The following is a 17,300-nucleotide window of genomic DNA, read 5'->3' on the forward strand; positions in this document are numbered from 1 at the left end:
ACGGGGAGATGGTTCTTTTTATAGGATTTCTGTTTTAAAGTGCTGCTGTATGTGTTTACATAATGTTAATATTGTTAACAGCAAGATTAGATCCTGAACTTGAATTAATAAAAGTTTGTATCTCCTCAAAGTTGATTTTGTGGGGAGGGGGGGATACTTTTTTTAATATTTTTTTATTCCAATTTAGGTTTTGTCATATATCAAATTAAAGTTCTGCATAATTCAAGTTACTTATTACTCCTGTACAATATTTAGTGACTGCTAAATTAAATGATTTAGCAGTTTCGCAGTTCAGGCAGTATGATGTTAAGTGTAGAAAGTGTAAAGAAGACCAATAAGTATATATATATATGTATTAAATATTGTCATTAAATATTTTGGCTAATTGTTTTTTGTTTGTTTTCAAACAATTTCAAGGTGTCTTTTTAAATGATTAAATGCGTGTTTGTTTATAATTTCTATTTTATTTAAGTGTAGAAAATTTGTACAAAATTATATTTGTCAACATGGCTTATTAAACACATTCTGATACCAATAAGTGTCTTGTGATCCTTAGTTCAGTTCTATTAAAATCAAATGTATAATAATCATAGTAATAAATGTAATATTAATAAATGTATTGTGGTTTGTTTGTGGCACTGTCTTTTATACTTTTTAAAGGCTGTTATTAAATGTGTATGTGTAATGTTAATTATTAATTTAATGAGTGTAGAAATTTCAATAAACAATTAAACAAATACAATATTTGCCTAAATGGCTTAAGTGATCTAGTGATCTTTGTTCTGTCAATAATAATAAACTAATGTAGTAAATATATTATTGTAATTTTGTTGGGGTGCTGTCTTTTATACTTTTATTATTATTATTATTTTAATAATTTGTTGCCCTAAAGTATTGATTTACTGTGATATTAAGAGGCTGTTATCATACTGAAGCCAAAATATTATCTAACCCTATTCCAACATTTTCTCTCTCTCTCTCTCTCTCTCTCTCCTCTCTCTCTCTCTCTCTCTCTCGCTCTCTCTCTCTCTCTCTCACTCTCTCTCTCTCTCTCTCTCTCTCTCTCTCTCTCTCTCTCTCTCTCTCTCTCCTCTCTCTCCTCTCTCTCTCTCTCTCTCTCTCTCTCTCTCTCTCTCTCCTCTCTCTCTCTCTCTCTCTCTCTTCAGGCACGGAGAGAGCGGCAAGAGTACGTTCATCAAACAGATGCGCATCATTCACGGGACAGGCTACACCGACGAGGACAAGCGCGGCTTCACAAAACTCGTCTACCAGAACATCTTCACCTCCATGCAGGCCATGATCCGTGCCACAGAGCACCTCAAGATCCATTCAAATACGAAGAGAACAAGGTGACAATCCCTGGCCGTCACTGCGCTGTAATCATCTATCTGATGCCCAGAGTGCACGTCGAGATGCAAATCAAACCCAGATAGGCCATAAACATGGCTATAAAAAGCACTACAAGCCTCACTTGTAAATTTTATTGCTGTCACACCATGGTCAGCTGTCTTTCTTCTGTGCAGGATTACGGGTTAATTATTCTCATGTTTTGCTTTTAAAGAATCAGTTAATATTTCCTAAAGAAGATCCTTAAACTTTAACTCGACAACTTCTGGACCCCTCTGGAAGTCATTAGTATTACACAGCCATTAAGTCATAAACTGGGTTGTTTACTGTGTACTGTGTCTTTAACCACAGCCCAACGCTCTGCTGGTGCGAGATGTTGATGTGGAGAAGGTTTGCTCCTTTTGAACAGCCCTTTGTCAATGCAATAAAGATGCTCTGGGCGGATCCAGGCATCCAGGAAGCCTATGACCGCAGGCGAGAGTACCAGCTCTCCGACTCCACTAAATAGTAAGTGTGTGTGCTGTCATTAGCCATTAGATCCTTTTAACTTCATTGCTTTTAAATGAGTTGTTGAATGCTCTGTCTTTACTTAAGGTCAGTTAGAAGCACATTTCATGTATAAATGCAGTATTAAGGCCCGTTCACACCAACAACGATGCGTGTAACTGTAATAGCATCCACATCAACAAGCAATTATGCTCTGTTTATTATAAGCGCGCTCTCCAGTTATGTTGCCTGTCACTTTAAATGGTTGAGCTCTTAAAGTCAGGTGGATTCTGATTGGCTGTCAATGTTTTATTGTTCATCAGCTTAAATCATTCCAAAAGTGATTCCAAAAGTATTGTTCTGTGTCGTTATCGTTATAGTTGTGGTGTGGACTTCTCTACTCTCATAGAATGAGAATGATTATTCTTTAAAACTGTATCTTTATAATTATCATCTTTGGTGGTGAACGGCCCTTTACAATACAGTAATATAATTTATTTTGATCACAAATGGCATAATTAGTTTGTTACACCCACATGGAATCTACGCTCTTCCCAAAAACTTGTGAAATTAATATTTCTACCCCGGTAGAACACAAGACATTTTGAAGAATGTTTACGCTGCTCTTTTTTTAATACAATAAAAAGCTCCTAGGTGAGAAAAGGCTGTCAACATCCAAGAATATGCATAAAAGAAGCCCATGTTGATTGTGAGCAATGTCTTTTGAATTTATATGATATCTTTGCTCATAAGGTTCGGTCACACTGCGCTTTTTCAATATATTAGCTTCGATCTATATGTATGCGAATACAGGGGACGGAAAACTACTCATGTGAATTTGCTGCGGTCCAAAATTCAAGTATGTAGAATTCGTATCACATGAAAACGTGTGCCCAATAGAAGACTGATATTTAGAATTTTACATTATGGATATATTATACATGGAATTGTGTTTTTTAAAGAAATCGCCGAGTTTGACGACATATTTAGACTATTGCGTTTGTCGAAATTTCACATGCGTAATGTCTGGTGTGACTGTGGCTTTAGGGTGTTTTCACGCCTGGCTTGTTTGGTAAAAAAAAAATTTAATTTATGCATATACGAACATGGCAGTTGCACTCGAATGCGCATCAAAACAGTCGGTCCAAGATCACCTGAACGAGGTGTTTTCTGGCCAAATGAAAACTAACTCTGGAGTGGTTCGCGTCTAGTGAGAAAGTCTGACCTGACGGACCAAAGAACCAATATCTTTATGAATGATTCCAGCTCAAAATCATACATTTTGTGGCAATGTTGTCAGACATAAATGACACACTTCTGACCAATGAGAGGACAGTTTACTCAATTGTGACTTGTATTAAAACATTTGTCAGTTGGCTTCAAAATGTTGGCTTGTGAAAGAAAACCAAAACCAAAATGCATTATTGTTGCCATTTCAACCACAAAAAGTAAACTAACTACAGATCTGGAAATTAGTGGTTGATGGCCAACATCTTAAAGGGATAGTTCACTTTGAAATTCATTTTTGGTATGTTTTAGCTTACCTCAAGGGCATCCAAGATGTAGGTGTCTTTGTTTCCGCAGTAGTTTCAATTTTGATATTTTTAGGTCAAACCGTTCTTGTCTGTCAGTCATATAATGCAGGTCTATGGTCACCACCTCAAAGAGCATGCTCAGAGAAGTCCAAATTAAACATGATTTAATGACTCGTAAATGTAAGTACACATTGATGGCCTAAGACACGAAACGAGCGGTTTTTATATCGTTTTTACCTCTTGTAAACACAGCCAGGTCCAAGTGATCTGAGGGCGCGGGCGCTTAGGTCTGCGCAAGCGCCGGAAAGCGCCGGAAGTGATCTCTCCCGCGTGTACGTCACTCATTGTTTACACAGAGATTCGTCTTCGTAAAATCGTCTTCCATTGCGATTTCCTGTATATCTAAATATGTTTAGATCTTCACAGTGAAAGGTAACAGTTCCGAAATCTGTGTAAACAATGAGTGACGTACACGCGCGAGAGATCACTTCCGAAGCGATCAAGACCGAAGCGCCCGCGCCCTCAGATCACTTGAAAGTGGCTGTGGTTACAAGAGGTAAAAACGATATAAATACTGTTCGTTTTCTCACACAAACCGCTCGTTTCGTGTCTTGGCCATCAATGTGTACTTACATTTACGAGTCATTAAATCATGTTTAATTTGGACTTCTCTGTGCATGCTCTTTGAGGTGGACCCCATAGAGCTGCATTATATGACTGACAGACAAGAACGGTTTGACCTAAAAATATCAAAATTGAAACTACTGCGGAAACAAAGACACCTACATCTTGGATGCCCTCGAGGTAAGCTAAAACATACCAAAAATTAATTTCAAAGTGAACGATCCCTTTAAAGAACAGGGTGGCCGAAATAAAGCATATATTTATTTTTTGGAATTAATATTGAATAAATTAGAAATAAATCATTTGAAAATGAATTTACTTTACTCTGTCATATTTCAGTATTTTTTGCAAATAAAGACATTTTATTACATAGAGTATACACTGTAACCAACAAGGCACTTCGTAGTCTAAGTTTGTGCACACTGGGAATCATATTTTTTTCAAATAAAGACAAGGTAACAGTAATTTTACAGACAGCACAGTGAAAATGACGTTTGCCTTTGTTACTAATAATATAAAAACAAACGCTATAATACTTTTTCGTATGCAGTTTAACAGTTCTAGAATATCTAGTAACGTATTCAACAAAACTGTTAAAGGAACACTCCGACTTTTTTAAACTTTAGCCTATTCACCTTATCCCCCAGAGTTAGATAAGTCCATACATACCTTTTTCATCTCCGTGCGTGCTATAACTCTATCTGACGCACCCACCGCTAGCCTAGCTTAGCACAAAGACTGGATGTAAATGGTTGCAGCTAGCATACTAATCCAAATAAGTGACAAAATAGCGCAAACATTTTCCTATTTACATGTTGTGATTTGTATAGTCACAGAGTGTACAAAAAACAGTCACATGAGACACAGACATATTTTAACCGTATAAAAACTGGGAACTATATTCTCTGAAGGCGAAGCACTGCTACTTGGGCGGAGTAATAACCGCAGCACCTGAGACGCGCCGTGGTGAGGAGCAGAGAGTTCGTTCAGAGTTTGGGTACGGTACGTCTCAGGTGCTGCGGTTATCACTCCGCCCAAGTAGCAGTGCTTCGCCTTCAGAGAATATAGTTCCCAGTATTTATACGGTTAAAATATGTCTGTGTCTCATGTGACTTTGTTTTTTGTACACTCTGTGACTATACAAATCACAACATGTAAATAGAAAAATGTTTGCGTTATTTTGTCACTTATTTGGATTAGTATGCTAGCTGCAACCATTTACATCCAGTCTTTGTGCTAAGCTAGGCTAGTGGTGGGTGCGTCAAACAGACTTATAGCACGCACGGAGATGAAAAAGGTATGTATGGACTTTTCTAACTCTGGGGGATAAGGTGAATAGGCTAAAGTCCCAAAAAGTCGGAGTGTTCCTTTAAGAGACCATAACTAAAGACGATCAAAATAAAAGTCCCACTTCCAACACATTCCAAAAGTTATCGGCCGAGGTCAATATTTAAAAAATGCTGATATATCGGTCGACCACTACTGAAAATCCCCTTGAATCTTATTCTCACTCATATTAAAACCCGTTGTGTCAGGTTTGACTTGCTATCGACTCTAACGTAGCTCGTAACCGAATGAGTTGAGGTAAGTTAGAATGGGAAAAAAAAGAATCCTCGAACCCTCTGTTTTACAAAACTAAATCAAGCAAGTTTGGAATGACGAGGGTGAGCTTTTCCAAATCTGGCTGGAAAATATGAAAAGTTTGTGAATTCCATGTGGGTCTACTTCTGTAGTTCTGTATATGCACATGTACATGCCTGTTTCTTACCGGTTCATCCCCACAGTTACCTTAATGATTTAGAGCGTATATCAACTTCGGGATACGTGCCCACCCAGCAGGATGTACTGAGGGTCCGAGTGCCCACTACTGGCATCATAGAGTATCCCTTTGACCTGGAGAATATAATCTTCAGGTATCGCCAATCCACGGCACACCCTCACTGCCGCCGCTGTCTCCTGACCTTTAACCTGCTGCTGTTGCAACTGCACTGCTGCCTTCCCTGAACGCATTCTCACACCCACCCGGGGCTCAGCTATTGCTGTTGTTGTTTCTTTGCTACTCTTAAAGAGTTTTGTTTCGGGGGAACTCTGTAGAGATCTTCACCGGAGTAAGCAGAAGGTTGTGCCGTCGCATCCCAGGATCCCCGAGCGGCATTCTCTCACTGCTTTTCCAAAGCTCTTAAAGGGATCTGCTGCCATGCTTCATTTTGTTTTCTTCTTCCTTCTCTCTCTCCGTCTCTCCTTGTCTCTAGCTATCTAAGCGATTTGGACCGTATCGCAGAGCCGTCGTATCTGCCGACCCAGCAAGACGTGCTTAGGGTTCGCATCCCTACCACAGGGATTATTGAATATCCCTTCGACTTGCAAAGCATCATTTTCAGGTAGATCATAATGCCGGCGAGGACTCCTCCCCATTTGAATGTCTCCATGTTTGTAACATTTTGCAAATCAGTGCGTTGATCTGGTCCATTACGGCCAGTTGAACAAACGAGGTTCGATAAGTTCACCCACTTTTCTGTGACGTTATTGGCTGTTAATGTCCTTCTTAGTCATTAACCTCTTTGCATCATTAACTTCATTAACATTCATCCGTTTGTTTGTCTTTATCGTATGAAATTTAGGGGATTGTAGAATGATTTGGGGTCATCTTTTTTCTTTTCTTTTTTTTAAACCAGTAACAGGTTCTTGGGTCAAATGCCACATTTTTTGCCTTTCTTTTTTTTTTTTTATAAAATAAATTGATTTAAATATTTTGCGTTATTTAGCAATCGAGTTTAAAAAGAATAATGTACTTTTTTTTTTTTTTTTTGGTACCAAAGCTTTCGTTTTTGTGTTTTGTTTTGAATATAAAATATATTTTTTTAAATATATTTAGCTGTATGTAAAGTCTTTTAGACCCTGTTTACACCTGGTATTAACATTTTGGTTGATCGGATCACAAGTGGACGACGCTAAATACAGGTGTAAACCGGGTCTAAAGCGTTTCGAGTTTGTCCACTTTCCACCACTTCCAGAGGTAGTCGAAAACACATAATTATTCATTAAACATTAATTATGGGAACATTAAACTTTGTCGGCTGAAGTCCCAAATTTGGTTTGAAGATGAAAAACGTACAAAGCACAATGTTCTCACACCATTTCTGATTTCTAACACACACTCACAGCGTTTGGCGTTGTCTTGTGTCTGTCAGAGCAGAAACTAAAGCTGCTGCTCTCCGTATGTTTCTCCGTCGTCTTCGGGCGCGTTCATATTTGAATTCTTATTTCGTCTATTAGATTGAAAGATCTGAAAAAACACATACATTTACCCGCCAATAGACCCTCCCCAAATCAGGACAGAAGTGGTCGAAAGTGGACAAAAGAGACGGATTAAAATACTTGAAATACATCTACTTGTGATCCGATTGACCAAAACGCATCATGAAGGTATAGCGGAGGATCTTTCTGAATTTTAGAGAAGACCCGCCCTCTCCAATTTTTAAAAAATTATTACTTAAGGGTTTCTTTAAGTGAAACGTCTAAAACACTTAAGATTTCCCTTAAATGCTGTTTTTTTCACTTAAGTAGTAAAACCAGCTTATCCTCAGACAGCTTTTTCATAACCATGAATATCACCAGAATGATTGACAACTAGGAGGACCAATAGTCTTGATGATCCACCCGGATAAAGAAAATCCTCCGCTATACCTTTAATACCAGGTGTAAACAGGGCCTATTTTAAATGATCCATTTTACATTTTGATACAAAAGCTTTTGTTTTGTTTTTCCTTTCGTTTTGAATATAACACTTTTGTATTTAAATCGAATTAACAAAGTTTAGCAATCAAATTCAAATGAACAGGTAATATAATGTCTCTTTTTGATACGGTGATAAGAATTTGCTAAAGCATTTGTTTTTTATTTTGTTTAGTTTAAATTTTGCCTTTTGTTTGACGTTGTTGAATGCCCACAATGTTTTTCTTTTTTGTCTGCGAGCTCAGAAAGCACATGGATGCAAATTGACCATAGTAAGATTTGTAATTTTATCAACCACATACCAGATTGAGTTCATGCTACAAAAAAAACGTATAGATCCTAGCATGGTATCGCTGTTTTAATAGTGGCGATGATGTTGATTTGAAGTTCACGGTGGCCAGGCGGCAGAGTTCTTTGACAATAATCAAAAGTACCTTTCACACATTGCAACTGAAGGCCTGAAAGCACATTAGCGCAGGAGTTTGAGCTCAGGCCTGTGAAGGGGGAACGTTTACGAACCGCAGGTGATGCGGCAACGAGAAGCCCTCCACAACCCCCCTGTTTAGAGCCGAGATGAGAGAGAGAATTCCTCTGAAGAGAGGTGATCACAAAAGCCCGCAAATCGATTGGAAGCCAGCGTGTCAAACCCCACCTACGCACGCTGGCGCCAGAAATAACTTCACTTACAACAAGGTTCCCTCTTGATCTTGCTTGACAAGTACAAATAACGTATTTGTGAATGTTTATTGTGCATTTATTTAACAGCTGTAGAGAACGGCTCAGGAAGGTGGCTGGGTCACATTCCAGGTAAATGTCAAGGTAGATCTAGTACGTTCAAGACCACTTGTGGTTTTAGGTGATGCATACTAGAAAATGCAAATAACCTGTAGGCGATGTTACGAAACCCAGAAGTGTTTTGGTTGAGTAACCTAAATGGTTCCGCACTTAACTCAACCCCAGCCATTAAAACATTCTGCAACAAGGTTGAGTTGTCTTCCTCTCCGGCTCCTCGTCCTCCGGAGTAAGAGAGCTTATCCTCGTAAGTAGGTCAGCTGTACCTCCTGCAGGAATGGAGGCTGGCTGAAGAGGCTTTATTTTAGGTTGTAGCTCCTGAAGGAGTCCATTTATCAAAGCTTTACGCCTGGCCGCTAGAGACCGAGCTAGCGAGACTGTGTTGCCTACATAAAATAAAATCCTTCTCTAATGTTTTCCCTTACTGAGTGCAGGTGTGACGGGCGGGGGGGAATAGCACAGCTGAGAATTGCTCTGATTATTCCCTTGTTTTAGCTGGAATCTCCTGTGAGTTGTCTCCGTACATTTCCATTAATTTAGGAGCAGTGAGCGTTACTGACTGCTGAGCTGGGAATGGCCCATATTCTTGTAATGCGCTGTAATTTTAGACGAAGTGTTAAGGTCTGTTCACGTTAAGAGTGATAGAGAAAAGCAGTTTGATCATTCGCCTGCTTTAATGCAAGATATAATCAGTGCTGGGCAGATTACTTGCTAATTGTAGTCCGTTACTAATTATAAATTACATGATGAAATTGTAGTTAGTAATGTAATGATTACTCATTTTAGGTAATGTATTCGGACTACATTTAAACTACTTTTGACTTAATTTATCTATCACTTTGTTCATCACTTGAATGGGATTGTGCACCATATTGATGAAAAAATTCCATTCTTTATCAACAACATGATATGCATTATGCATTGCATTATGCCAGGGCTTCCCAAAAGGAAGAATCAGTAAATTATGAATAATTTGCTGCCATTGTGTGAATGTTATACATTAGTTAACTTCAGTTAATGCATTAACTAACATTATCAATGAAAAATAGTTGTTTTTTTTTACCTAAAATTTTACCTAGTTTCGGAGATAACATTTTTAATTTTTATTTAACGAGATACTTAAATAACTTAAACTGAAATAAAATGAATAAAAACTTTGACACATAAAAACTAATTCCAAAACACAACTAAATTAATACAACTTTAAAGAAAATTATAATTATAAATAGTAATAAAATCTATAATATCTCAATGATACTAAAATGACACTGACTGTACAGTGTAGGCATTATTATTATTATAAAAACATAACGTCATTTGCTTGAAATAAAATGAACGTAAAATGACTTAAAATAATTATTTTATTTCAGCCAGTTGCCAAGATGACATTTTTCATATTTATTAAACTTGATGTACTAAAATAACAAACTAAAATGGAAATAAAAATATAGACATATTAAACTATATATAGGCATATTTAAAAAATAAAATTTAAAATGACCAAAACCTTAACTTTAATAGTAAAATCACCTTCTGAATTTCATTTCTGAATTAAGTCTTTTTTTTTTTTAACAATTCCTTTTATTTTTATTTCTTGATTTGATTTTTACCCCAGATTTTAACCTAAAATATATAAATCTGCAGAGATTTTTTTTTCATGTTTCAAACTAATATAATTTTAATAATATAATCTAAACAATTAAGAATGGAAACATTTTTTTATTTTTTTTATTGGTATTTAATTCTTTACACAATACATATTAAAATATGACTGTCCCACTGTGGCATTACTTGCGTACCAAACCGAACCGTTGATGTTTGAATGGTAGGAATGTTTTTGTTTTTTTAGGGTACTTGTTTACCATACACTAAAGTGTTCGTAAAGAGCTTGCTTGAGATGAAACGATGTTATTAAACTAGTGTGTTAATTTTATTCATTAATTTTATAAAGTCCACAGGGCCAAAAGAGCCTGTAGAAATGTCCATATAGCCAAAAGCTCACATCTGATTGGTCAATGAGGTTTAGAAGAAAAATCTACCATCACACTGTCGTTATATTACTTTTTGTCCATGATATACCAATATACTTTTAGCTTATCTTTAATAACCGCCCTTGTTGTGAATAAGCTTTGAGCGTGTCATTCCTGGAGCACCTTAGAATTGCGTATCTGTTTTTCCATCTGTCCCGGGGCTTCACTGATACAGTGCCAAAGTCTGAGCACGCCATTTCCTCGCTCATTCACCCCATCCGTCATGTCCATTCTTCTCATTGTCTTTGCATGGATGTTACTAATCCCAGCGTGCATCTGAAACTCTACACTTCTCTTTTTGTTTGTGGCGGATCTATAAGTGTGTAAGTTTTGCTTCCTTTGTGAAACAATGTCACTGTTCTTTCAGAACTGAACTGAAGACGGCCGGCTCCATACTTGACCATAGATTCATTCTCCCGCTCGCAAACTCTCCAGTCGCATGATGAAATCACAATTACGCGCTTGTTTTCCCGTTTCGATACTTCTGTAATTCTTTGTACTAAATTGGGAAGGTTTTACCTCTGCTGTCATGTTTTGAGCTGGTCTTTTTCGGTTCACGTTTTATCCAAACAGTTGATACCTGGAAACTGTGCAATGTCACGACTTAATTTGTGCATGTTTGTGAGAATGAATTCCAGATGTAATGCGATTAACCTCATGATTTTCCTGCCAAAATGTTAATATAATGATAACCGACATGTGATTTTTGAGGTGCATCTAATTTTGTATGACAAGTGGTTCCCATCCTGAAGTGCCCATTTATTTTGCTGCCGTTGCAGGGCCACTAGATGTAATTTGATTTAATAAACGGGCAATATTGTTACTCTTCGAGAAATCTAGTAGCCGAAAGTGGTGTATGGGGAAGTGCAAACCTCTTTCGGAAATGGCCCTTTTTTTTTCTCGACGACCAACAAAACTTAGTTTTAAGGACTAGTGGTTTTAATTCAATGTCCAGATTGGTCACCATGTATGCAATGTATGCCTTAGTTTTTCTCTGCTTTTTCATTGTCATCCTCATCAAACCCTTCTATGTCTACTCATACTCTGTTACCTCTGTCTCAGGATGGTGGATGTCGGAGGGCAGAGATCAGAGCGCAGGAAGTGGATCCACTGCTTTGAGAATGTCACATCTATCATGTTCCTGGTTGCCTTGAGCGAATACGACCAGGTCCTTGTTGAATCTGACAATGAGGTGATTATTTATATTTAGGTTTTTTGTTGTGTGTGTATTTATTTTGTGTTTTATTTATTTATATATTTATATATACATACATACATATATGTATGTGCGTGTATAAATGAGTATAATATACATATTACATTTTTTATTATTATTGTTATATTTTTTTTTTTATGTTTTATTACTATTAGTTATTTTTATTTACTTTATATATATTTTATAATGAATGAGTATAATATACATATATTTTAATTATTATTATTATTGTTATATTTATAGGTTTTTAATGTATTAATATTATCATGTTATTTTTAGTTATATTATATATTTTATAATGTATAAATAGAAGTGAATAAAATGAAGTATTTTATTAATTTTGTCACTGTTGTATTTATAGGTTTGTAATGTATTATAGATTATTTTGTTTTATGTTTACAAATATTAAAACAAATGAATATAATGTACATTTGTAAATTAAAATTATATTTTAATATTTTTTATGCATTTATTATTACATTTTATAATGTATAAACATATTAAATGTACATTAATATATGAAATGTTATTTTATTATTTTTAATTCTTAATTTTTCATATATTTTTCTTTTCTTTTAAATGCATTCTAATGAATTGTTCCACTGCATGATGGGAAGGCCCTTTTCCGTCAACTTAAAAATTTCTTAAATTTGACCCCACATTAACCCTGGATTATCTTGAGAGCAATATTAAATCTATGAAGTAGTCATCATTTTTTATTTTTTTTATGGTACATTATATAGTATAACATTACAATATATTATATTCAGAAATGCATCAATTAATATAACTGGTGTTCATGGAACAGTTAGAAGTGGATTTAACCATGTTTAATGATGCTTGACAGTAATGTGCATTAGTCCTCAGCGCAGTCGAAGCTGGACCGCCCTTTCATTGTGGTATTTTTGTTTCTGAAATCTGCAGAATCGCATGGAGGAAAGCAAAGCTCTGTTTCGCACAATCATCACCTACCCCTGGTTCCAGAACTCTTCAGTCATTCTGTTCCTGAACAAGAAGGACCTTCTGGAGGAGAAGATCATGTACTCTCACCTAGTGGACTACTTCCCTGAATTTGATGGTAACATCCTCTTAATATTCAGATGAAGCCTACACTGACACCATGTGGTAGACTTGTGAACTGCAACCACTTCCAAAAAACATTTTGTTTTGCTTCCATAGCCTGTTTTGTCTCCATAATCAGTGATTTGTTTACTTATCTCACCTACCGACTCCGCAGGTCCACAGAGGGACGCCCAGGCGGGCCGTGAATTCATCCTGAAGATGTTTGTGGACCTGAACCCGGACAGCGACAAGATCATCTACTCGCACTTCACCTGCGCCACAGACACCGAAAACATCCGCTTCGTCTTCGCGGCGGTCAAGGACACCATCCTGCAGCACAACCTAAAAGAGTACAACCTAGTGTGAGAGAGAGAGACCGAAAGAGAGCGAGACACCTGCAGCCCACATACGGCCGAAAGCACTACACACCTCACACGCAGAAACACACACGCACGGGAACCGTGCGGACACACCTTCACTCCCATTTGGCACTGGATCTTCATGTAGTCCTTTTCTTTGCCTGTTTTTTCCTCTCTTCCTGAGTGTCGACCCCCTCCAGTTGATAGCTTTATCATCCACTCTTCCTCAAACCCGAGGGCTGGGCCGCTAAACCGGTGCCTAATGATAAAGAGCATCCGTTTGCTCTGTAGATGGGCTGTAGGTGGGCTCTACCTGAATGAAACTGAGGTACGAACTTAACGGAAACACTCGGTGGAGGCGCACGTGTCCGTAAACGAAGAGTGGGCGACATTCTTGAAAGACTTTACACCTCGCATCACTGAATTTAACCAGGTGTTAGTTGTGCAATCACGTGTTATAACACTAGAGGTGAAGGTGATTGGATGATTTGATTTAATACTATTTTAGGAGTGATGTATAGAGATTTCCATTCACTACTTGAGTACTTGGAGAAGACCATGTGACTTTTTCCGAGACGTGAGGAAGATAAAATGAGTTAACGAGAGCCGCCGCAGATTTGAAATGTGTGATTTCGATCGAATTGTGTTCAACTGTCCTGAAATTTTTCAACAAATTCCCAGTTCTCATCTGTATCCGCTAAATTTGTCATTTAGGCGCCAAACTGTTTCCTCCAGTCCAGTAGTTGGCAGTATTGGGTGTTTAATCAGTATAATTAAATGGATCCAGCTAGTATTCAAAGATATTAACCGAAAGATTGTGATTTGTTTACATGCTTCGACACAAATCAGTTTTGAATCTTTGAAGGAATCAAATAAACGCCTTTCCCAGCTGATTCATATACGTTTTTACTTCGTATAACATTACAAAAATATGAATATCCAGTGATTGAAATGTTCGTAAACACTCAACGCAGCACAACACAAAAGTGCTATATAGGGTGAAATCGATTCGCTTTTTTTTTATTTATGTAATTTATGGACCAGATATGTAATCGGACTCACTTTTCCGCATGTGCGCACTACAACGAAAGCGGGGGTTGAGTCTCTACTGCTGTAAAAAATCCATTGGCAAGTGATCTTTTCTTTTTTGGTATTGATAAATTGATTGTCACCGTTCTGTTCTCTTTTAGTTTTTTTTTCCCTAATATTTGAAATGCTTGAAAATGGGAAGTTGAATTTCCATTTCATCAACGTCGCTTTATGCAAATAGGAAATTGAGAATTTTATCAGTGGTTGAATTCTTAACTGGTCTCTGCTTGCATTGTTTTTTTTTTTTTTGAGAGTTCGCTCTTGGTTTCGTAGTATCATATCTTAGTTCTCACTTGATTAGCTTTTTGGATTCCATAGCTAGCTGGCTTTTTTGGGATCTTTATGATGTAATTCAGGTGAGTTTTCATACTTTTCATTACAAGGGCTAATTGTGGGCGGAGAATGAACCGACTCTATGAACACTATAGAGCAATAGGTACGCCGAGGTGGGTATCTGAATCAGGGACAGCGCGGGTGACGCCACAGGAGTTGCCATTTTCCATAGGTTCGACTTGCAGTGCATCCAGGGAGCACCTTTTGTGTGGCCCTTGCGATCCTCGGGAAAAGTACGCTATTTCTTGCCGTAAGTTAAGCGACTTTGGATGGATGTTGATGGATGAAGTATTAACTGTTTTACTCGGTGGCGGTGGTGTCGCACATTTCTATTTGCCATGTTTGGTTTTGGGGGCCATGACGGTATCGCTTTTGAGTCCCGTTTACTCATTTATCGCACACCTTGAATTTATCGCACATTAGCACTCGTACAGTCTTATTGGCTTTTGTTTGTATTATCGAGACAAAATAGCTCGAGAGAACCTGATTCGTTGGAATTTGCGAAAATAGCGAAATCTCACGTTAATCACAACGGTCACTTATTGCCGCAGTTTTTTTCTGTTTTAAACCTGTAATTGAATGTATTTTAAGAGGTTTCTCTATTTGTGACGAATTCTATAGTTTGGAAGTGTCGGTCAGTGCACAAGGCTTGTGAAGGTGTTATTTATACGCATTTTCCCCCCAACCGCAGCTGTATATTTGCTGTTTTGTTGCGTTTAATCCTGCAAGCCTTCTTTACATACAGTTGGACCTTTTGGTGCATTGTGCGACTTGTTTGCCAAATTGCGGAAAAAAACGAACATTTTTGTTTAATTAAACGATCCTCCCGTGCCAGGCCAGTTAAGTGTTTTGTTTTGTTTCATTTTTTTTTTTTGGTTTCGTTGCTTTGTTGTTTTGCTTTGTTTCATTGTTTTGTTTTGTTTCGTTGCTTTTTTGTTTTGCTTTGTTTCATTGTTTTGTTTCGTTGCTTTGTTGTTTTGCTTTGTTTCATTGTTTTGTTTTGTTTCCTTTCCTTGTTTCGTATCGTTTTGATTTTGTTCGTTTCTCAAACATCCAGAATTTGCATACCGTCATGCTTCTGGGCGGGGTTTCATTCATTTTAAACTGTATGTTTACTTGGGTGGGATGGTACTGTCAGTCGTCATATGCCAATTTCAAATGTTTGCGTTGTTGTACAAATTGTGGACCTGCAAATTATGACGGCATTTTTTTGAACGTGAACGTTTGAAGCTTGTACATACAGCTTTCATTTTAAAGGGCTAGGCCTAATCTGAGAAACACCTTTCTTTCTTTATCCAACTAAAACACTACAGCCATTCATTTCGTACCCATCAAGTACAAAAGTACCAAAACATCATGTGTTATGCAGATGGTAAAAATAGCTTTGATATGCTATTCAACTAAGTTTGTTTTTTTTCCGTCGGTCTCAACAATTGGCGATGAAGTTTGATACGTTTTTCCTCCCTGGGTCAATGCACTGAACCTACTCTGCAGTAATGAAACTAACTCCACTCATGTGATGTATCTGTTCCTCCAAACTTGTTCCTGGTACTCTGAGAGATGCAGACACTAATGAATAGAAATGACGCTTTCGCTTGAGGTCCACACTGACGTGGCTGCGTACAATATGAAGCTATCTTTACTTTTTTTTTTTTTTCTCTTCTGACGTCGATGCATTACCTGAACACTTGTATGTAGGACACTTTAATATAATACATTTGTTTTTGATAAAACCGGTAAAAATAAACTTGTGTAGTGGTGTATAAAATCAAAGTATTGTATTACTTTGTAATGTATTGTTCAGTTGGTTGCTCTTTTTATTTTCAGTTCTTTTTTTTCAGTTCTTTTTTTTTTTTTAAAGCATACCAAATGTAAATGATGTACTATATTGAGTGTGCCAATCCCTTTGATTTGTAGAGCCAGACTCTTTACAAGTGCCAATGTTGTGGAAATCATTTAAAAAGGACTCGTGTATTTTATGGTCCGGTTTTTAAAAACAAATAAACATTAAGTATGTGATTATGGTAAATGCGCAACAGGAAAAGGACAATTTTATTCTGTATTTAAGATTAAAGATGACAAACTGCTGTTTTTAAAAAGAAATGACATTTTAATTGCATGTGTTTGTTTTCGGTGGAAAGGGTTAGGTAAAGGAGAAACCGTATTAACGCAAAACCCTGCTGACAAGGGGCTTAATTATTGTTCATTTACAGTATTTTAGACATATTTCTCTTTTTGTATGTTTCATTTCAACCACTGTTGCCTGAACCTCATTCATACATGAAAATGACTTTCATAGCCTTCTCCTTTAAAGAAAAAAAATATCCATTTTAAATTGGAATAAAATTTGTTCCTATACATTTGGGTCTGTGTTGAGCTTTTGTCCGTCATTTATTACATGAAAGATGAACAAGGTATAGATGATTCTCCTGGTGAAATATGAACAGTCCTTGTAGTTATAATCATAATCCTAGTTTCCACCAAAATGCCATATTTGAGCTTGGTATTACCCTCCCTTCTCATGAAGACTTAAATGGATGACAAAATGATTCATACACTGTTTAACAGATCTCATATTATAATATAACTTCAGCTGCAGTGATATCATTAAGTCTCATTCCTGCATATTTATTGGATGACTGTTTTTACATAAATGAATTATGTAAAAAAAAAAAAGTCAAATGAAATTAAT

General features: G+C 36.9%; 1 protein-coding gene across 1 annotated transcript; it reads left to right on the plus strand.

Moving 5' to 3' along the window:
• The first annotated feature begins 1,164 nt into the window (after positions 1-1,164).
• gna11a (guanine nucleotide binding protein (G protein), alpha 11a (Gq class)) lies at positions 1,165-14,079 on the plus strand. Its single transcript, XM_056236837.1, is given in 8 exon segments — positions 1,165-1,324; positions 1,327-1,349; positions 1,699-1,746; positions 1,748-1,854; positions 5,777-5,905; positions 11,612-11,741; positions 12,690-12,843; positions 13,003-14,079. Coding segments are annotated over 8 exon segments (903 nt in total). The 5' UTR covers positions 1,165-1,203; the 3' UTR covers positions 13,194-14,079.
• Positions 14,080-17,300: the final 3,221 nt, after the last annotated feature.

Source organism: Rhinichthys klamathensis, unplaced genomic scaffold (genome assembly GCF_029890125.1).
Source record: "Rhinichthys klamathensis goyatoka isolate OS25496 unplaced genomic scaffold, OSU_Roscu_1.1 h1tg000467l_1, whole genome shotgun sequence".
In the NCBI taxonomy this organism is placed as follows: Eukaryota; Metazoa; Chordata; class Actinopteri; order Cypriniformes; family Leuciscidae; genus Rhinichthys; species Rhinichthys klamathensis.